Raw genomic sequence first — 19,918 nt, 5'->3', positions numbered from 1 at the left:
GTGCGCGCATTCTCAAACTGCCGTGTTGATGTCCTTTTCGACAGGGGGGCGATGACACCCCTTGCCAAATGATCTACTTCTGCAAATTACCCGCGTTCCTGGCCACCCAGTGTGGTACGAACGCCCCTGCGAAGAAAAATATATGACCTCTGAATGGCTTCCTTGACACATTATGGGTCTTCGAGCGAGCGCCTCAACGTCCGACTGCTTTTACTAGCAAATGTGAGTGGCGCTACACGTCAAAAAATCACTCATCGTTAGGTCGGAAATGCGTAATGCGAGGCGATCTTGCTCAGGATTGCAATAGTCGTGGTGGCGAAGGGCTATTTGATGTACCCCTCCGACGATTCTGCGTAAGAAAAGATTACCACGCCACAGTTCTCAACTATTAAGCTTTGTTGGAATCAAAGCAAAACACACTTGATGGAATTGGACTGGACCTCATGGGGCTGGTGGGTCGGGAAAGTGTCCGAACGGTTAAGGCTTTTGTTAGTTGTGTGGTTTTTAACGAGCACCGGCAGTGCATCACTCACCACAATCACGGTCTTGGAATAAAGCTCTTTGTAGGTTTTAGTGCACCATAGCACATAGATGATACACTGTGTCAACCATATCGAAAGCTCGCTGGCTGATGGCCGAGTGCCTGTAGAGCGTCGAATTTACTAGAGATAAGTCGAAATTACTATAGCACCACCGCAAGCCTCGACCTCCATGCTATTTACTTTAGCCTCAGACTAAGGGTGCTTTTTCTTTTTTTGGTCTAAACTTAGTAGTTGAATAGCCGTGTATCACTAATCAGCTTTCAATAACATTTCTTAACTCTATGAGATGAAGCATAGTAACGAAAAAAGCTTGAAACAAGAATCTGATGTTTTTCTTTATACCTTCTATATTCCTTGACTAAGTGGGGCGTATCTTTAAGAAAATAACCAAAATTCAAAGAAACATCCATGTGTGTCACTGATTATTCGGAATATAATATCTATGTTTTGCGTTATTAGTAGAAATTGAAAACTCCTAGTCGACGACATATGATTGAGTAGAAAATGCAATATATTCGATGATACCACTACAAATACACAATGTCCGCACGGTTGAGCTAGAAGCTTTCTACCAACATCCATTAGTTATCAGTCCTTAGATCGCGTCCCTTCGTGGTGTTGCCTGACTAGTGACTACCATCCGTAATTAATCGACAAAAGTTGCCTCTCGAACACACAATCAGCGACCTCACCACAGCATCACAATCATTGCCACTCCTAGAAAAGCCAAGTGTCAGGGCTTGTAACGCTAGAAAACCCGACCCCTCCACGAAAAAAAAAGAAAAAGCAAGTGGCAAATCCACCGCTTATCAAGAACCCATCCTACTCAACCTCCAACTCCTCCTCCCCAATCCCCAGCCCCCACCTGGCCCACACTCCCAACTTCGCCCGCATATCCCTCAGCATCGCGACGATCCTGTTGTGAATGAGGTGCAGGCTTCGTAGGTTCTCCTCGTCGCACGCCTCGGTGAACTGGCGCCGCTGCGGTGCCTTGGCCCGCCACCAATCCTTCTGCTCCTCGTCGAGCACGTCGAGCGATGCGCGCACGAGCCGCGTGGTGGTGATTAGGCTGTTGCGGAGGTCGTCTCGCTTTGTTCCTTCGGCTTCGTTGGTGGAGTTGATGGCGGTGTTGTACGATTCGACTTCTGCGTGGGTGCGCTGGATGATGTCGCGGAAGGAGGAGAGCGTGGGGTTGAAGGATTTTGGCTGTCAAGGGCGTGCAAAGTTAGCTGACTGGTTTGATTTAGTTGGTGGTGCGATTATGAGAGGCTGGTTGTCGGTGAAGGGGAGAGTGAGAGATGGTGGTCTGTACCCAACGATCGCGGTCCGAGATAGTGATAAGCTGGCAGAGTTGGCACATGTCGGCCGGGTTTGAGCGATGGAATTTTCTATGAATGAATCGTGCTGCGATGTTGGAACTTCTGGAAGAGTTGGTGGGTGCTATTGGGCGGAGGCTATGTGCGGACGGTCAGAACGGTCAGAACGACCGGAAAGAGCAAAGGCTGTGAGGAAACAACGCAGTGAAGCACCACATAGGCTCTCTACATATAAGAAGAGTTTGTTAAAGAAGAAGACAGAGAAGAAAAAGGAAAGAAATTGCGGTTCTTCAGTAGCTCCTGTACGCAGTTTGGGACAACCAATCTGGTTCAGAAGGAACCATAACAAACCACATAATCAAAGAGTAAAGTCAAAATGCATTCACATGGACGTCCAATCTGCAGAATGCTTCGACTATCCAAAGCAGCGCTGTCTTGGAATGTAATCGTAACATTACAGGTATTGCTCGTTTCTATAAGTGCCAAGAAATGTCGGCGAAGCGGCATCTTCTAAACGGCTCTACTAAAGCACATCAAAGAACATACAAGGCATTGTTGGACAATCAGGCCCACAACCACTTCAAACAATGCTCCACAAAGGCTGGGGCAATTGCCTGTTTGTGGCGTTTCTACGGCCGGACTTTAACCTATTTTCCTTGATGCCAATATATGCTTCCCGCTTGGCAGGTGTGCCAGTGGTGACGGACCAGGTCTCGAGGCCATAGTAGGCGGCAATTGAATGGACAAGCCATCGTCTGCGACGGGTAAGCGCGCGCGAGGGGAACGACGGCACCACCAAACTTACCCAAACGCAGCACTGCGGTCGTTCGCCAAGCTGTCAAAAACCATCAAGTCCTTCTGCAGCTCGTCCTCGGCCGCACGCATGTCGCTCATCTGGCCGTTGCGACCGACAAATACGATCTGCTCGTCCTCAGAGTCGGGATCAATCAGGTCGTCCTGCTCGTCCTTCCGCGCCTTGGCCTCCCATTTCTCGACAAACTTGCGCACCTCGCGCTCAATGTCCTCCAGCATGCTGCGAGCGGCACGCTTCTTCCTAAGACGCTCACGTACCTCCTTCAGCGCCTCCGCCGCCGCTTCTTCCTCCTTGCTCACCGTCGGCTTGACTCCCTTGGTGTTGCGCGCTGCGTTCCGCGCAGCCAGCTCCTTGTCCCAATACGATGCGACTGCGTAGGGCACGTAATGGAACTGGTACTGCGGACGAGCCTCCCAATCACTAGGAAGCGGCGGCTGGGCGTGGGGGTTATTGAGGAGGCGGTCTGTTGGAGGACAAACAATCAACAATTGGGGCGCTCTTGGGGGGCGGCAAAAACGAGGCCACGAAGCGCGTGAGTTTGCGATTACGCACCATTCTCCCAGCGGCGACGCTGGCGACTGCCCTCCTTGCCCTTGAGGAGAGCCTCGCGGCGCTTCAGACTGTCGCGCCGGAGAGGCTCGCGTCTGCGCGTGTAACCAGATCTGACGGCTTGGGCGGCAGTGCTGTCGCCATTTTCGCCGCTCTGGGCGCGCGGCTGCACATGGTCATCAAGCGGGATGTCCAGCGTGACAGTCGTGGGGCGAGGGGCGGGAGGCGGCGCAGTGCGCGCGACTGGGGGCGTGATGTGGATGGCGCCGAGGGCCTGCGATGCCTCCTCGGTCCAGGCCTCGATATCGATGGGCTCCTCGGGCACGGGGGGATTTGACACGGGAAGCCCAGCGGGAATCGTGGGGATAGCCATGGTTGGAGGGGCGGCGATAAGGCAGCGGCGAAGCGATTGCGGGGAGACTGAGTGCTGCTCAGCAGGCGTGAACAGACGCGGGCGCACGAGAGTGCGATGGGATCGAAAGCAGTCGCGCGACGAGTACGACGCGTACAGTAGTGTGTGAACGATGGACTGGGGACAACAGACGTATGAGTGTGTGGAGGGGGGGAGTGGCGCATTCCAGATAAGAAGGAGCGCCAAGCCGGCACAGAGTCGAGCTATCATCCATCGGAGCCGCATCACCGCGACTCCCCGCAAAACGTGCTCCAGGGGCGTCATCTTGTTGGAGTCATCGTCGGCAAGGGGCCCACTCCTTGCTCGATCGTTTCAGCCTCCCAACCTGCCAGCGATTCGCTGTCTTGCTGCACACGGTCTGATGCACCACGCGTGGACGACCGGAGCCTTTCGGAAATCGTCTTCAATTTCGTGGCTGGATCCATCCCTCAAAACTGTCCTGGTACATGCCAAATCCCTTGCTGGGATGCAATCAAGCAAATCCTTCTACAGGGCTAGGTACCGCAACCAGGGACCCCCTCTCACGGCCCGTTTTCGAATGGCAGGCCGCTCTCCTGCCTGACGGCGCCGTAGATGCCAGCAACATCGCCTTTTGCACCGCACGCCTTCTGCACACCCTCGAGGTGCGAGTCGATAACCTCTACAGCCCGCAGCTTCGCGCCTGAAGACTCAGCAAGACTCAGCGCGTGGCGTGCGTCTTTTCTCGCTAGATCGACCTGGAAAAGCGGCTGCGAAGATTGGAAAGTCAGCCCTGCCAAGCTGTGGGCTCCGGAAGGGAACAAGTAAACTCACCTCCTCCCGCTTGTAGTAGTCACCGGAGCGCATCCTATTGGAGTAGGCAGTGTAGGGACCGGGGAACATGGTCTCGATGAACTGGTGCAAGTTATCGGTGCCCAGCCCGGACTTCTCGGCCAGCGTGTGGCCGACGGACAGGGCCTCGATCATGTTGAAGATGAACGTGTTACCGATGACCTTGAGCAGCGTGGCTTTGCCGTGCGCCTGCCCGCTGAAGTCGATGATGGCCTTGCCCATGACGCCGGTCGTGTACGGCTTGGCTTTCTCGACCCAAGGCGCCTCGCCCGCCAGGACAAAGATGAGCTGGCCTGCGTCCGCCATGGCGGGGGCACCGAAGACTATCAGTCGTCAGTCAGGGGCTTCGGCTGCCCATGTCAAGCTGCAACTCCAAGCAGCCCGATGCGATGAACTGGCGGACTCACCTGGACCGGCGACAAAGCCGGCACCCTTGGATGAGATCCTCGTTGCGAGAGCATCGGTGGTTTCTGGATGAACAGTGGAACAGTCGACGAACAGCTTGCCGTTGACGTCTCCTGCAAGAGCAGAATCAATGGTCTCATTGATGGCCTTGTCGTCGCCGACACAAGTAAAGATGATGTCAGCCTGCCTCACGGTATCCTCAACCGACGAGACGACGGTAGACTTGCCCGAGGGAAGTTTGGTCGAGAGGTCATCGGCACGCTTCTTGGTACGATTGTAGATGATGAGCGGTTTCTCGAGGTTGCCCTTCTCCACCAAGTTGGAGCACATGCCCTGCAGACCATCAGTCAGATGCGAAGCGCGGCCGTCCAGCTGTGCGCTTACTCTGCCCATGTTGCCGAGGCCAATCCAAGCCAGCTGCGGAGCCATTTTGCGTGGTTGATTGACTAGTGACTGATAATGCCTCGGTTCTCAAAAGTTACTCCTCGAGCGATCTGTGAATTGGAGCCTCGGTGCAGCATGAGGGGTTTTTATATACCGCGTCGACGGCACTTGCGAGTGGTGGATGACGTCCCACATGCACTGCGGGGCTGATTAATTCGCACCAGGTTAATTCCGCCTTCCCCGCCAATTGCACATGGACAATCGAAAGCGATAAGACGGGCGCCATTGCGGGATAAAATGCCACTTGGAGAGGAGCTCGCGGCCTTCGTGCTGTGTTGCGAACAGTCTGCAGCCCTAGGCGGGAATTGGCGCCTCGGATGTTAGGCAGCACACTTGGCCCGGGGAATGCTTGAGCGGCTTGTTATCGATAAGTAGGGCGTCATTTTTGTTGCCGCGCATGCCGCCCCCGGCGCTCGCATGAATTAAGTTGAGCTCGCGAGCTCTTCCTTGACTCACCCCTCACCACCACTGCTAACAGCTATGCCTAAGCTGCTGCTCTCGCTCTTCGCCCGAGGCAGCGCCTTCTTCGTCCTTTGAGACATGAGCGTCATCCGCAGCGCCTTGACGGCGCGAGCCTCCACTACTGCCCGTTTGCGCCGTCGTGTGCGTTTGCTCCCTCTCATGCCTAACTCCGACTTCGCTCTACCGCGACCCTCGCGCTAATTTGTCGCCGCCACCAGTCTACAGCTGCCATTGACTGCCCTGCGCCATTCCAGCACTTCCGTCAACCCGCCGCAAGCTTCGGCAACAGCGTGCGCCCAGACCCCCGAGAAGACGACATCGTGACCACTCCGCCGACTGTCAATCCAGACCACGTCGACCATGAGCGCGAATTCATTCTCTCCGTGCTTAGCACCACCGCGACGAAGCGTGACGCTCGCAACTACCTTGCCCGCTACCAACCTCAGACGAAAAAGAAGCAGGCGCATCGCACCGCGAAGAAGTATGAGCAGCACCTGGAGCGTGAAACTGCCGCTGCCGTCGAGAAGCACAATGGCTGGCGCTTGAAGCAGACGGGTGTCAATCTGGGAAATCTGTACGCCCCGACCAAGGCGATGCAAGAGAGCCCTGTTTTCACCCACCAGGTGCTGCCAGAGGAGACCATTCCCGAGGAAGAGATCGTTCAGCCCTTGCACGTTGCTCTGGTCAAGGTCCGGGCCGTTGACCTGTGGGATGAAGCGACCTTGTACGGCGTGGGCTTGACGCTTGGCCAGCTCGTGCGTCTGGGATTGAGCATCGCAGTCGTGGTGGACTGTGACGAGGAGGGCTCCCCAGATGCGCCGGAGAAGCTCACGAAAGAGTGGCGGAACAAGGCGAACGAGCAGGCAGACCGCGTCGTCGAGTCGCTCCGCCGCACCACTCCTCTGGGAGGCGTGCGCATCAATGACGCCCTCAGCATCTCCAATCACGAGAACGAGTTCTTCTCGAGCCAGGTCGAAGTGCGGGGCGGCGTCACAGTTGAATACCCGAACCTCCTGATTCCACTGCTACAGGGCGGAAAGATTCCCGTCATTCCGCCGATAGCATTCACCAAGGGTGACTTCAAGGTTGCGAGGGTGCAGCCCGATGATGCCATGCTTGCCTTGACCCGCGAGTTCTCTGGCATCCAGAGAATCGCAGAAGAAAAAGACACTGCGGCATCTCCGGAAATGACTTTGGAGAGGGTCATTGTATTGGATCCGTTAGGAGGAGTTCCCTTTCCCAACCGCGACGATCGCGCGCATGTTTTCATCAACTTGGAGCAAGAATACGAGGACATCAGGAAAGACCTTCAGGAGGCTCAGAGAGCCATGTCACAACAAGCCAAGAAGAGAGGGTGGCTGCCGAACCCTTTCGCCAAGTTCACGAAGCGCGAACTAGCATCTCTTCCTGTGAACCCTCGAGTCTTGGGGTCCCCAGATAAGCCTCTCCGTCATTTGAAAAACCTGGATCTGGTCCAACGGACTTTGAGACTGCTCCCGCCGGTTTCATCCGCCCTGATTCTGACCCCAGCAGAAGCTGCCATGTCTGCCATGCCATCCGACTCCTCCACCCCCGGTGTCCGCACTCGACAGCAAAAGAACCCCCTCATCCACAACCTCCTCACCGACAAACCCATGGTATCCTCGTCCCATCCAGACTCCCCTCTCGCATCCATCCCCTCCATCATGCCCGCAACGTTCGTCAAACGCGGCATGCCCGTAACCATGATCCCCAACCCCAACGCGAAGCCGTGGCGGCCGCCGCAACCGGGCCAGCCGAGCCTCGACCTGACCGACCCGCGCATCGACTTCCCGCGCCTCGTGCACCTCATCGAGGACTCGTTCGGCCGCAAGCTCGACGTCCAGCACTACCTCGAGCGCATCCGGAACAAGCTCGCCGGCGTCATCATCGCCGGCGAGTACGAGGGCGGCGCCATCCTGACGTGGGAGTACCCGCCCGACGCCGTCGGCCCGGGCGGCGAGCGCATCCCCCGCCCGCCCGTGCCGTACCTCGACAAGTTCGCGGTGCTCAAGCGCGCGCAGGGCTCGGGCGGCGTCGCGGACGTCGTGTTCAAGGCCATGGTGCGCACCTGCTTCCCCGACGGCGTCGTGTGGAGGAGCAGGCGCGACAATCCGGTCAACAAGTGGTATTTTGAGCGTAGTACCGGCACGTTGAAGGTGGACGCGTGGGACCAGACTCAGTGGACCATGTTTTGGACGGCGGAGGATGTGGAGAAGGACGAGCAGGTGTGGAGGGACTATCAAGAGGTGTGTAGGAATATCGTGGCTAGCTGGGTGGATAAGAAGCGGCCGGCGGATTGATGCGGTCTCGGTGATGTGGGACTGTCGAGGAGGGCTTTGAAAATGGTTTTTGTAGCATGCATGGAGTTTGGTATAGACAAAATGCGCGAGCTGCGTTGGAGCTGGGCTTGACCAGCTTGTTTTCATCAACTTTACTGAAGTTTGCATCCAAAAATCGGACTCGAGACTGATCGCAGCGATGGAGAAGACGTTGTGCTGCGTTGTGTGATTTTGTTCGGAAATCAATTGCTCGCAATCCACAAATTCCTTGAAGCGAGTTGATGCCGTGCCGTCTTCTCGCTGGATAATGGCGGACGATCCCTCCCTCAGCATCCAAGGCAGCATCGACGACACCCTCCGTTCTCATCAGCCCCCACCTTGCGATTTCGAGGCTAAAAGGGAAATACGAAGGTGGTTCATCAGATAAGATGGGATCGCCATCTGAGATATACTTTCGGTCGTATTCGCCACGGGCCGAAATATTATGCTTCAAAGCACTTGGCTCGTCGTCCGGAGCCATCCGTGGCTTGCAGAAGCTCGTGACAAATTGAGCGCTGAGATGTTCCAGTGGTTCGACTAGGTATAACCGTAGATCAATATCCAGGAAGGAGAGCATAGCGGGTCAGGTGCTGTACAGAAGGATCTGCATGAAGACGGAGAATAGAAATAATTAATATACGAGATCGATCAAAGGCCCAGAATCATGCGGGCATACGCATATGTACGGTCGCCGGGAGGGTGTCTGCACAAGCAGCAACCGCAAAGTCTTCGCGGGCAGCGAAGCTTCGAAGGGCCAGGCGGTCGGAGCCACTCTGCCTTTGAAAATGGTATTTGGTTGCGCTCCGGGTCCTCCTGTTGGATCAGTCGGAGTTCCGATTTCTCCCGGGGGCTGTTCCTCGAATCCCTGTTCGTGAGACTCCACGTGTTGGGTCCGCAATTTTGGCGACATGGGCTACATCGTCGGTAAAGGGGTCAGTCATGCGCCGAGCGGTTTTCAAAGGTTTGCCATGTGTGCTTGCAGCTGAAGACGGAAGCGTGCACAGCGGGGCGACCGCTCCCATCTTTCTCCATCTTCCCTGCAGTGTGAATGTCTGGGTTCAACTAGCTGGCACTGGCGTGTTTGGTGATGACAAGAGTGGCTGTTCTAGGCTGTGGGACATGATCTGTTTGCGACGGTTTGAACGATGACCCCGGGAGCACATTCTAGCAAAACAAGGTTGGGGAAGCCACACAATTGTTGGTATCCACCGGCCAATCTCCTGATTTCGGGCTTCAAGGAAGCCCCACTTCAGCCTTGGGTATTTTCAGTGAGCAGTCAGCTCGTTGTTCGCAGGGTTGAAACGTGGTCTTGCTATATCGGGCGTCTGCCGCGCATGGCCCGACACCGCTTGCAGCAGATTCATTACGCTAGTGTTCTGTGGAGAGAAGGCTGGCGAGAATAACGTCCAGAAAACGGCCCCGGCACCGGAAAGGCAGTGCGGCGGGCCGTCGGGCGGAGGGAGTCCCCCTGACCGACGGCGGAGGGCGCCGTCCGTACTCGGTCCCGAGCGGCGTGGTGAGAGTCCAAGGTCGGCTGCGCGCGAGGTGTTTGAAGAGACGAACGCTCGAGGGTTTTGCAGGTGACAGGAGTGTAGGCAACCCAGGCGCGCCGTGCACGTAAGCGGCGTCGGTTGATCGGATGCGGCGCAGGCAGTGCTCGAGGCTTCTGACTCGAGCCGGCATCAGGCCGTTTGCGCCTGCGACCTGGGTTCCTCTGGTGGATCGGCCCGGCGGCGTCGTACCTGTGTTCTTGGCGGGGGTGCTGACGGATGCTTGCAAATCCGACCTTCCGCGGTTGCAATCACTGCTAGAGGAGAAGGGGAAAGAGCGTGCCGGTTCAGCGCGGGTGCGAGAAGCGACATGCCTGTTTTGGGCACATCGTGGAGATAGAGTGCTTACGGCTCTGGTACACGTCCGCCGATCCACCAGCATCCGTTGCGGCTCTCAACACCACGGGCGCGATAGCAGCAGCGGCCGCCGGTCGCGGAAAGTGCTCAGGCGGTTACGTGATCCGGAAGCAGCCTTATAGGAAGGTCCGATCGACAGTGCTATTAGCGCTCCCAGAGCTCTGTTTCAACGCCCTCCAAACGGGCCAATCACAGCGCTTTGGCCCTGGGTGAAACGGCGGCCAAGCCGTTGCCAAGATCCCGCCAAGCATCGTGCCTGCTCCGCGCCTGCTTCGCGCCTGCATTGCGCCTGCATTGCGCCTGCCTGCTGCCAACGGCTGCGACTCGTAAATCTAGAGCTCGCGGTGACCTCCGCTTTGACCGCGCTCCTGAACAGGCGCCGCTAATTCAATCCGTGCCAGGTTTTGGCGAGCAACCTGCTCCGAGGCGCCGCTATCACCAATTCAGCAATGCGGAACCGAGCCCAGCCTTCAGTCTATCAATCTAACCGACCTTTCAGCCTCGATGACTTTCTGCATCTGGACAGCCACGGCAGCTGGCCAAGGCCTGGCTGATACGACTCAGACTCCACGCTTCTGATATAAGTACTCGATCTTCTCCCCTCTCCCATTTCTCGCCCATCACGCTCATTGTTCACTTCCCACTGTCTGTCATTCCTTGAACGCTGGGCGTTCTCAAATTTCCATCATGCTCTTCCAAGGTCTTTCCCTCGCTCTCCTGGCCCAATTCGCCTTCGCCGCCCGTCCCTTCCTTAACGAGCCCGACACCGGTATCGCCGATGTCCTGAATGGCCTGCAGCCGGGCGAGCTGCCCAACATCACTGCCGTCGTCGGCCTGCCCGACTTCGACTACGTTGCCCGCAACTACATGAATGTGTCGGGCTACACCTACTACCGCAACGGCGCCGCCGGCGAGTGGTCGTACCGCAACAACCTCGAGGCCTACGGCCGCGTGCGCTTCAGGCCGCGCGTGCTGGTCGACATCACCAAGATCGAGCAGTCACTGCCCACCACCCTGCTCGGCCACAACGTGTCGGCCCCCTTCTTCATCAGCCCCTGCGCCAAAGCTGGCTACGCCCATGAGGACGGCGAGATCAACTTCCTCAACGCCGCCGCCGATGCCAACATTCTGTACGTCGTCTCGGACTTCACTTCCAAGACCAAGGCGGAGATCCAGGCCGCCAAGAAGGCCGGTCAGGTGCTGTTCCAGCAGACATACGTGCAGGAAGACCTCGAGAGCGTGCGCACCCAGCTGCAGACGGCCGAGAAGGCGGGCTTCGCCGGCATCGTGCTGACGGTCGACTCGGCCGCCGATGGCAACCGCCACCGCGCCGCACGCTACGGCGTCGGCAGCGCGGACGCGTCCTACACTTACTTCACCTGGGACTACTACCAGCAGCTGCGCAACATGACGCGCCTGCCCATCATCCCCAAGGGCATCATGAGCGTCGAGGACGCGCAGAAGGCGGTCGAGCTCGGCGCTCCGGCCATCTACCTGTCCAACCACGGCGGCCGCCAGCTCGACGGCAGCCCCTCGCCGCTCGAGGTTGCCCTCGAGATCCATGAGCAGGCCCCTGACGTCTTCACCAAGACCGAGGTCTACGCTGACGGCGGTGTCCGCTACGGCGCCGACGCCATCAAGCTGCTCGCTCTCGGCGTCAAGGCTGTTGGTATCGGCCGTCCGATCATGTACTCCAACGTCTTCGGCGAGGAGGGCGTCTCCAAGGCTATCAAGCTCTTCAAGCACGAGCTCGCCATCGATGCCGGTAACCTGGGTGTTCCCGACCTGAAGCAGATTGATACCCGCTACGTAAGTTCTTTCCCGCCACTGGTTTCGACCCATTCGATGTGAACGAGGTGCTAACGCTGGTTTTTGCAGGTTTCTTACAAGTTCGATAACTGGTACAGCTAGATGTATCACAACACCATATTCGTTGTAAATATAAGTGTCTGGAGGGGTGTGTTCATAGAAACCTTGCCAAATTCATACCAATCGTTCCAAGAGCATCAACCCATGAAATTTATCCCGTGTGCCTATAGTAGAAGAAGACGTCATCCCCCGTGCTTCCCCTATCCCTTGTGCAAACAACCTGTTTCTTATCGACGTGAGTCGAAACGGCCGACATATGTACCATGATTCAGCATCTTTTCAAAATGAGGGAATGCCTGTTGCCGATCGCGATACAGAGTGGCGCCCTTTTTTTTTTCTCCTTCCTGCCGCGTCACCTCCACAACGATGGTGGTGGTGTCGAGACCTTTCCCGTCTTTGGAAACAGATCTCGTATTCGCTGAATCGCATGTGCGGCCGAGCCTCCCCTTCCAGAAGGAAAGATCGACACTTGGGATTAAAGAACCGCCTGGGCCACACACCCTACATGCACGCAGGCATCGCACCACCGGATACCAGGTTCTCGGGCCGCGCGTCCGCGGAATTGGTCACACCTAGGCAAACAGGCGCAGACACCTTGGCGCGCCATACACGTCTTTTTTTCTTTTTTTTTTCTCTTATTCCTTGGTAGCTGGCCTTGCGACATCGGCAGCACAACGGAGCTGAATGAGACATTAGTTCGTGCGAGTGTGTGGCCGAGCCCGAGTGTTTGTCCGAGTGTCGGGTTGGACCGGCCGGTGGGAGCTTGGCAGATGTAGCGTTGATGGCGCGTGATACCTATGTATGCGCTTCACTGTCTCGTGATAAAGCTTGACGGCGAGCCGGCTCGGGTGAGTGGCTCGGACTGTGTTGTTCGGAACGCATGATGAAGGGCCAAGAACGAAGACGGAGTATCATGCTGGTGAGACGGATGCACGTGGGAGGTCGTACACGTCGGTGCAGGCTGACTACATCTCTGTCGAGTCCGCTCAGAGCAAACAGGTAATTCGGATTCATCGCTCGGTCGGGACATGAGGGCTTGTCAAGCGTATGTGGTGTGAAAATAGACAGTGAGAGCCCGATGGCTCAGAAGAAGTGACAAGAGAATAAAGGACGTCTTTGAATTCGCAGTCTATGAAAAGATAGTTCAAGAAATGACTTTCCAACCCGGTGTCGCCCCTCAAGGAAATAACGAAGCCTTGACTTCAATGTCCATAGCCCTGAGGCCCTCCCCCAACATCGACTGTCCGTCTACGTCGATCCCATCCCTCTCAACCATGTTCCCCCATTCCTCAACACCTCGCAGCGGCATTCCAATTCCCATCTTCCGCAAGAACCCCCCAGAGCCTCCAGACCGCCTCCTACCTGCGACCAGTCCGACGCCCGCTCATCTTCCCAGCAAATAGTCATTGCTGATCGTCGTCAACACCACCATCATCCACACCCCCCTTCGACACCTCCCCACGGTACCTCGGCGGCGGCCCGGCCCGCCGCAACCGCAACGGCACCGCCAACGCCAGCGCATCGCGCAAGTCCATGGAGCCCGGCGAGCGCGGCAGCGTCGGCGTGCCCTGCTTCTGGGGCGTAGCATGAGCCTTCCGCCCCTCCCCCTTGACCTTCTGCACCTTGTCTCGGGGCGTATACGGCTGCTCCTGCTGCGGCTGCTGCGGCGGTGGCAGCAGCGGGGCGCAGGCGGAAGCAGCAGCAGCGTCGTCGCGGGACGACGTCCAGATGCTGCCGGACCGGTAGATGGCGTCGATGGTGGAGGTGACGTCGAAGTCGGCGGGGGGGCTGACGACGCGCGGCGCGAGGAGGCGGGGGCGGAAGGAGTGCGGTGAGGAGAGGGGCGAGGACGGGCGCAGGTGGGCGCGTGGGGCGTCGGGCATGCTGGCGTTGGCGGCGGTGGGGAGCGATGCCAGGGTCGTGGAGCGAGGCGCTGCTGGTCGGCTGGAGGCGGTGCAGGTGTCCGGAAGTGAAGACGGGGCGGTGGCGCGGCGGCCGCGGCGGTGGGCTGGCAGAGGGAGCAGCGGGAGCGCGGCGGCCGCGGGGCGGTGGATGTTGTCGGCGTCGGCGTCGAGGTCGATGGCGCTGGGTTTGCGCTGGAGGGCGGCGACGAGGACGTTGTGGTTGTTCGCTTGGGGACGCTCGACGTCGTTGCGGCGGTGGAGCTGGAAGCAGCACAGCATCTTGACGATGCGCTTGATGTGAGGCAGACAGGCGCAGACGAGGCTGAGATTGATCTCGACGGTTTCGAGGAGGCAGAAGCGCGCTGAGGTCCAGATCGGGTCATCGTTTGTGTGATAAGAATACCACAGGTACCAGACCTTGACGATTCCAAGAACGAAAACTCTGGAACCACGTTATTCTCTTTTTTCTCATCATAGGATGTACATTGGCGGAGGGGTGTGGTGACTTACACGCTTCCGAGAGAGAACAGAATGCTCAGTTGTAGGCGGACGGCTCGTGACAACTTCAGAGACCAGATGAAGTATACCGGCCATATGAAGACGATTGCTTCACTGGTGGCCTTCTGAATCACGGCAGTCGTGAGTATTTCCTCCTTGCGCTGGCAACTGTTCGGTTTGGGGTACGGGCTCCAGAAGTCCGAGATTGGACGGCAGGCGAAAGTCGAAAGGACAAGGAGAATTATCCCGGCGATGGTGCAGTACGCGATTGTGCCGCGGCAAAACCATACGTTGACCTTGCTTCGGGGAAACAAGTGTATGTAGGTGAGGCATATCGAGACTTTGATGAAGGCAGCAGCGACACCAAAGATGGAGCGGTATGCCAAAGTGACCTTCATGATTGCCACCAGTTGATCCTGGTTCAAAACCCAGAGGTGCCATGACATCCCATACGAGATACCGACAAGAAAAACCGCGTTGCAAACAGCGACCAAGATCTAAGATTGGATAAGTGGTATCTGTCTGTGAATAAAAAAGCTTAAGAGTGAGAATGTAGGCATACTGCAGCAGGGATGATGAGCCAGTCCGAGGCCATTAAACCGCGAGTGAAGTAGGCGCGGTCGAAGAAGCGCGCCGCAACAGCAAGTAACACAAGCGCAATCGTGGGCACTTGGATTGCCAAGATGAACGCGGTTTGCGTTTGCGGGTAGTCGGCGCTGATCATGGTGTCGAGTTGCTCCAAGGGTCGGATGTAAGGTGTAAGTAAGAGAGAGAGAAAGGCGAAGTGACCTTGGGTAAGAGATATTTATAGGTATACCTATCCAGCAGTGCCGGAGTACGGTGCGCCGGCTTCCGCTGCAGGTCGGGCAAGAGCGAAAGCGAGAAGCTTCACATCAGTCACGTGGGTGTATTGATGGGTGGTGTTACGTGTGTCACGACGGTGGTGTTAATGGTGAGCGATAGGAGCGGCTGCCTCACCGGGCGATTCGCCCAATACGGGATATGGCTGCCCCATCGGTCGGCTGCTTTGGCTTTAGCCTCACTTCATTTTCATCCTTTACATAGTGCTCACCTTGAAGCAACAACCGTATCCTGCTCTGTTCGAAATCGCACGATCTACTCCTTCTGGTTTTAATTGCCATTCTCCGCGGCCATTGAGTATCTCCAACATACGCGCCTAAGCATACGCTCTGAGGAACTGCGTCGCACTTATGAAGTACTTATTCTCTACACCACTTCCGCATTTGATAAGCTTTGCCTTTTGTCTTGTTTTGACGTCAATCACGTGGGCTCCCATATGCACCAGTGTTTCCATCTCAAGCACCGTGATCAGTTGATGAAAAACTTGCGTGGCAATTGCGACCTATATACTAGAGCGAATGTAGAAAGTGGAGAATAAAACAACAATCCAAGAATAGAAAACTCCTATCGACTGTCCAGACGTAGACACGAAGCCTCACAACTGAAAGAACACGTCTAAACACAGGATCCATCATTCACGCAGGTGAGGTATTGGCGGAGGGACAGACGCAAGCAGGCTCAACTCCTCCCCCAACCCGCTCACCCGCCGTCCCCCACCTCACCTGATCACCTCACCTCACCCCTCCCCCTTCCCCCTCAGCACCACCCGCAACCGCCTCAACCGCCTCATAAACCGCCCCCTCAAACGCCCCCAACAGTCCCACCGTCCTCTCATCCCCACACGGCAAATGATGCATCGCCTGCAGCCCCGCCACGCCCGCCCGCCGATCGATCCAGAAGTAAAAGTTCCTCATCCCGCTCCACGCGAGGCTCCCCTCCTTCCGCCCCCGCCGCTGCCCCCGCCCCCCATCGCCACTAGGAATCAGCACCACGACGTCTTCCACGTTCAGCAGCCCGCCGAGGCCGTACTGGATGGGCGACCCGCGCGGGACGCCGCACAGGGCGCCGGGGTCGACGGTCTCGATGCTGCGCAGGCCGCGGCGGCTGGCGGCGTCGAGCTGGGGCGTGAAGATTTCGGCGGCGGTGGCGCGGGTGAGGAGGAGGGGGGGTTGTTCGTTGTTGTTGTTGTCGTCGTCGTCGTCGTCGGCGTCGTGCAGGATCGCGGCGTAGATGGCGAGGAGGGCGGGGGCGGTGGCGACGAGGCCGCCGCCGCCGAAGTCGTCGGTCGTCGGGGCGGACGGGTCGGGGATGGGGACGAGGAGGGAGGGGTTGGCGGGGTCGCGGCGGAAGGTGGCGGGTGTGCGGGGGGGGGGAGGGAGGGGTGGCGGTCGGGGTGGTAGAGGATGGAGGAGGGGGGGAGGGAGAGGGGGGTGAAGATGTGGTGTTGCATGTAGGTGCCCAGGGAGAGGTTGGTCACGCGCTCGATCTGTGGAGAGGGGAGGTTTTTTTTCGGTTGGTCAGAAGCGGTTGGCTTTTTTTTTTTGGCGGGGGAGGGAAGCGTAGGATTGAACGTATGCGCACCATCAGGCCCGCCCAGTCCATGCCGGGAGAGTACATCCATTTGGTACCGGGCTCCTCGACGAGGAAGAGCTCGTATGCTTCTTTCTGGAGATGCTGGTGTCAATGATCGTCCGCATCGAGGGGAGTTGTTACCAGGAAAGATCGAAAGCTTTCGACATACCACCGTGGTTGGGTGCGGCTGGGGGCCACGCAGCTCCTGGTATTTTTGGAGGGTCTCGCTCTCGAAGGCATACGCCATGCCGCTGTTGTGCGAAAGCAAACGTCTGTAGCTCTTACATCAACAACCATGTCCTAGGAAATAGACTCAAGAGGAAGATTCATGAGAGAGACCTCAAGCAAGAGAAGCGTCGCACGAACCGCAGAGTCACAGTGTTCTTGGCGGGCACAAACACGGGCTCGTCAGTCTCGGTGAAGCCGGTCAGAATGTTGGGATTCTTCCATTCCGGCAGGACGTCTCCGATGTCACCGTCCAGCGTCAGCAGACCCTTGTCCACGCACTGCAGAGCCGCAATGGTGGTGATGAACTTGGTCGAGGACGAAATCGTCCACAGAGCGTCGACGTCATCTGACGGGTCGGCGTTGCTGCCGGGCTGGGAGTCATTGCCGAAGGTCTTCAGGTACTTGAAGGTGCCTTGAGAAGCATCAGCGCTGCGCCTGCACGAGTCCGACGCTGCATACCCGCGCGGTTCACTGCTCCGAAGGAAACGCGGGGTAGTGGACGCGCATCGGGTCCCTGCGGATTGAGGAAGGTCGCGACGGTGCTGTTGAAGGACTCCATGCTTGATCTGTGAAGCTTCAGTGCTAATACTGTGTTGGGCCACATTGTTATCGGGGTTCGCTGGCCCTTATATGGAACACTCACCTGCTGAAGGATTCAACCGCGGTGTCGCGAAGTAGACGATCGCCGACGCCGGCGTCCGATGTCGTAGCCGCCGGAAGAACGGCGTCCCAAGACGTAGTCCACCATCGCCGGTGCTGTAAAAGCGACAAGATAGATTTGAGGTAGCAGAAAGCTAGTGAAACAAGTGCCGATTTGCTCCATTTGGCTCTTTGTTTTGATGGCGGGGTAAATCAAATCCCGCGCCAAGATGTCATGCGCGGTGGTACACGTGCGAAAGTGTGGCAGTGAAGCTCGCACTTCAGACTTACATTCCTGCTTTTTCGTACAAGAATACAGAAACAGACTCCTACAAAGGCTATCGGTGAAAGGTTTGGCTATATACGCCCCTGCAAATATAATGACAAGAAGATAGAGAGGAAATAAGCCACTTTTCTGTCCACTCGAAAGAGTTGAACGCAGCTGTACCATGGAGCGAAAACAGCAAAGGATAGAAATGAGGGTATATCCGCCGAAGAAGGCCAAGAAACGAGAAAACATGAGAGTGACTAGCATCACGGCTAGTAGAGTTGCGAGAAACGCGGCTTCTGTGGCCATAGCTGTGAACGGCGAAGTTCTTTTCTTCCATGATAGGAGACCTACCCAGCCACAAACGTGGCTCCGAACAGACTCTTCTCATTCAAACGGAGTAGGAAGGTCGATGGTTCCGGGCGATAGACGGAGTCCAGAGAATGCATTTGGCGTCGTGTTGGTCCCATCGATTGCACAGGCGCGACGTCTGCACGGACAACAGCTCGCAAGCAGCACACGAGAGACACAAGAAACGCATCGACATCACCACCAGCACATTCACAAGTCCAACAAGCTCTCCCCCAACGTCTCGGCGCTCTTCTCCTTCTTCAACGCCCTCCCCTCGCTCTTCACGCTCAGCGCAGCCCCGAAATTCATCCCCCCTAGTCCCGCAACAGCTCCCCCTCCTCCTCCCCCCCTCCCCACTCCCTTCTTCCTCCCCGCCGCCACCGTCGAACCCCCATACCCCTGCACGCCCGCACCAAACCCCACCCCCGGCTGCATCTCCAACACCCTCCGCAGCCCCTCCAGCGCCTCGACCCGCCGGCGATACAGGTCCGCGTCCTCGACCGCCGCCGGCGCGGGGCGCTGCGCCTCCATCAGCCGGCGCAGGCCCTCCATCGCCTCCACCTTGCGCCTGTACAGGTCCGTGTCGTCGTCGCTGTTGTACCAATTACTATATGTCATCGACCCCCTGCCGGTGCTCGCCGCGCTGCCCCGCCGCACGTGCGACCCGTTGACGCCGACGCCGTTGCTGTTGCCGTTGCTGTTGTGCTGCTGCTGCCCGTTGTTGTTGGTGTTGTTGTTGTGCCCGCCGCCGACTTGATGATGTTGTTGCTGCTGCTGCTGCTGCTCCTGCTGCCCCCACCGCTTCTCCCACGCCTCCGCCGCGCCGACTACGCGTTCGACCGCGCGCGTCGCGCGGGCGATGAGGTCCTTCTCGACGTTGACGCTGCCACCGCTGGCATTGTTGTCCTTGGTGGCGCGCTCGGCGGCGGCTTCGGCGGCGGCCGCGCTGACGGAGCGCAGTTCGCGGAGGAATGCGTCGGTCGAGGCGGTTTGGGCGGCGGCGGCGGCGCGGTGTGTGGCGAGGAGGGCGTGGAGCGTGTGGGCGATGTAGGCGAGGAGCGGGAGGAGGAGGGCGAGGAGGGTGGCCTGGAGGGGTGGGAGGGGTGGGAGGGGTGGGAGGGCGGCGATGGCGGCGGCGGCGGCGGAGGCGGCGGAGGCGGGGGGTTGTTGGGACGGCATTGCTCGGTGTGCGTGTGTGTGCTGGGTAGCGCGTGTGGGGTGGGTGGGTGGGTTGGTTGTTCGGCGAGTGTGGGCAGGCAGCGTTTGGCGGATTGGCTGACTCCGCTTCCAAGAAGGCGTTTGTTGTGTATGTGTGAGAGAGACAGGGCGGTTCGCGCGACAGGTACGTATTTATTTTTCCTCGTGGAAGTCGGGGAGTCAGAGGCTGGCTGGGTCGGGCGGGCGCGCGGAGCCGTCGGTGTCGTGTGCCGGCGACTTTGCGGGGTCGGTCGCGACTCGGCTGGTCTCTAGGTCGCGTGCTGGTCACGGACGCGACGGGGATGGCGGGCAGGAGGGTGGTGGTGGTGATGCAGCGGCACGCGCTGGGCGACGACGAGGAGAGATGCGGTCGGGCGGCATCTGGCAACGGGCGGCGCGAGCGACGGGCCGGCAAGGGAGGAAAGGGAGCAGCCGGACGGGATTCCCGGTACGCACGAGAACGGGCGGAAGCGGTGGGAGGAGGCGCTGAGAAGCCAGCCCCTTTGCCGAGGCGATCGACGCTCCCCGCAG

The 19,918-nt window shown here is 58.0% G+C and overlaps 7 protein-coding genes across 7 annotated transcripts; 2 read left to right on the top strand and 5 right to left on the bottom strand.

The window, feature by feature from the left end:
• Nucleotides 1–1,364: 1,364 nt before the first annotated feature.
• On the bottom strand, nucleotides 1,365–3,594 carry BKCO1_7000168 (uv-damaged dna-binding protein; the record flags this gene model as incomplete). Its single annotated transcript, XM_020278616.1, has 5 exons — nucleotides 1,365–1,748; nucleotides 1,855–1,996; nucleotides 2,506–2,613; nucleotides 2,664–3,135; nucleotides 3,225–3,594. 5 exons carry the CDS (start codon nucleotides 3,592–3,594, stop codon nucleotides 1,365–1,367), a joined length of 1,476 nt encoding a protein of 491 aa, XP_020133570.1.
• Nucleotides 3,595–4,154: 560 nt separating this feature from the next.
• On the bottom strand, nucleotides 4,155–5,277 carry BKCO1_7000167 (6-phosphogluconate dehydrogenase 2; the record flags this gene model as incomplete). The annotated part of the gene is made up of 4 exons (XM_020278615.1): nucleotides 4,155–4,361; nucleotides 4,426–4,766; nucleotides 4,851–5,181; nucleotides 5,233–5,277. The coding sequence occupies 4 exons, from the start codon at nucleotides 5,275–5,277 to the stop codon at nucleotides 4,155–4,157; spliced, it is 924 nt and encodes a 307-aa protein (XP_020133561.1).
• Nucleotides 5,278–5,832: 555 nt separating this feature from the next.
• On the top strand, nucleotides 5,833–8,075 carry BKCO1_7000166 (acetylglutamate synthase; the record flags this gene model as incomplete). The annotated part of the gene is made up of 2 exons (XM_020278614.1): nucleotides 5,833–5,895; nucleotides 5,973–8,075. 2 exons carry the CDS (start codon nucleotides 5,833–5,835, stop codon nucleotides 8,073–8,075), a joined length of 2,166 nt encoding a protein of 721 aa, XP_020133562.1.
• A 2,612-nt stretch (nucleotides 8,076–10,687) lies between these two features.
• On the top strand, nucleotides 10,688–11,911 carry BKCO1_7000165 (fmn-dependent dehydrogenase; the record flags this gene model as incomplete). The annotated part of the gene is made up of 2 exons (XM_020278613.1): nucleotides 10,688–11,809; nucleotides 11,879–11,911. The coding sequence occupies 2 exons, from the start codon at nucleotides 10,688–10,690 to the stop codon at nucleotides 11,909–11,911; spliced, it is 1,155 nt and encodes a 384-aa protein (XP_020133563.1).
• Nucleotides 11,912–13,272: 1,361 nt separating this feature from the next.
• Nucleotides 13,273–14,995, bottom strand: BKCO1_7000164 (uncharacterized protein; the record flags this gene model as incomplete). The annotated part of the gene is made up of 3 exons (XM_020278612.1): nucleotides 13,273–14,215; nucleotides 14,284–14,768; nucleotides 14,834–14,995. 3 exons carry the CDS (start codon nucleotides 14,993–14,995, stop codon nucleotides 13,273–13,275), a joined length of 1,590 nt encoding a protein of 529 aa, XP_020133564.1.
• An 868-nt stretch (nucleotides 14,996–15,863) lies between these two features.
• Nucleotides 15,864–17,491, bottom strand: BKCO1_7000163 (beta-lactamase; the record flags this gene model as incomplete). The annotated part of the gene is made up of 5 exons (XM_020278611.1): nucleotides 15,864–16,618; nucleotides 16,704–16,797; nucleotides 16,874–16,955; nucleotides 17,071–17,344; nucleotides 17,392–17,491. 5 exons carry the CDS (start codon nucleotides 17,489–17,491, stop codon nucleotides 15,864–15,866), a joined length of 1,305 nt encoding a protein of 434 aa, XP_020133565.1.
• Nucleotides 17,492–18,400: 909 nt separating this feature from the next.
• On the bottom strand, nucleotides 18,401–19,369 carry BKCO1_7000162 (uncharacterized protein; the record flags this gene model as incomplete). Its single annotated transcript, XM_020278610.1, has 1 exon — nucleotides 18,401–19,369. The coding sequence occupies one exon, from the start codon at nucleotides 19,367–19,369 to the stop codon at nucleotides 18,401–18,403; it is 969 nt and encodes a 322-aa protein (XP_020133566.1).
• Between the last annotated feature and the right edge of the window lie 549 nt (nucleotides 19,370–19,918).

The sequence above is a fragment of the Diplodia corticola genome (genome assembly GCF_001883845.1).
Source record: "Diplodia corticola strain CBS 112549 chromosome Unknown scaffold7, whole genome shotgun sequence".
NCBI lineage: Eukaryota > Fungi > Ascomycota > Dothideomycetes > Botryosphaeriales > Botryosphaeriaceae > Diplodia > Diplodia corticola.
This window is presented reverse-complemented; position numbering and strand designations above follow the sequence as displayed.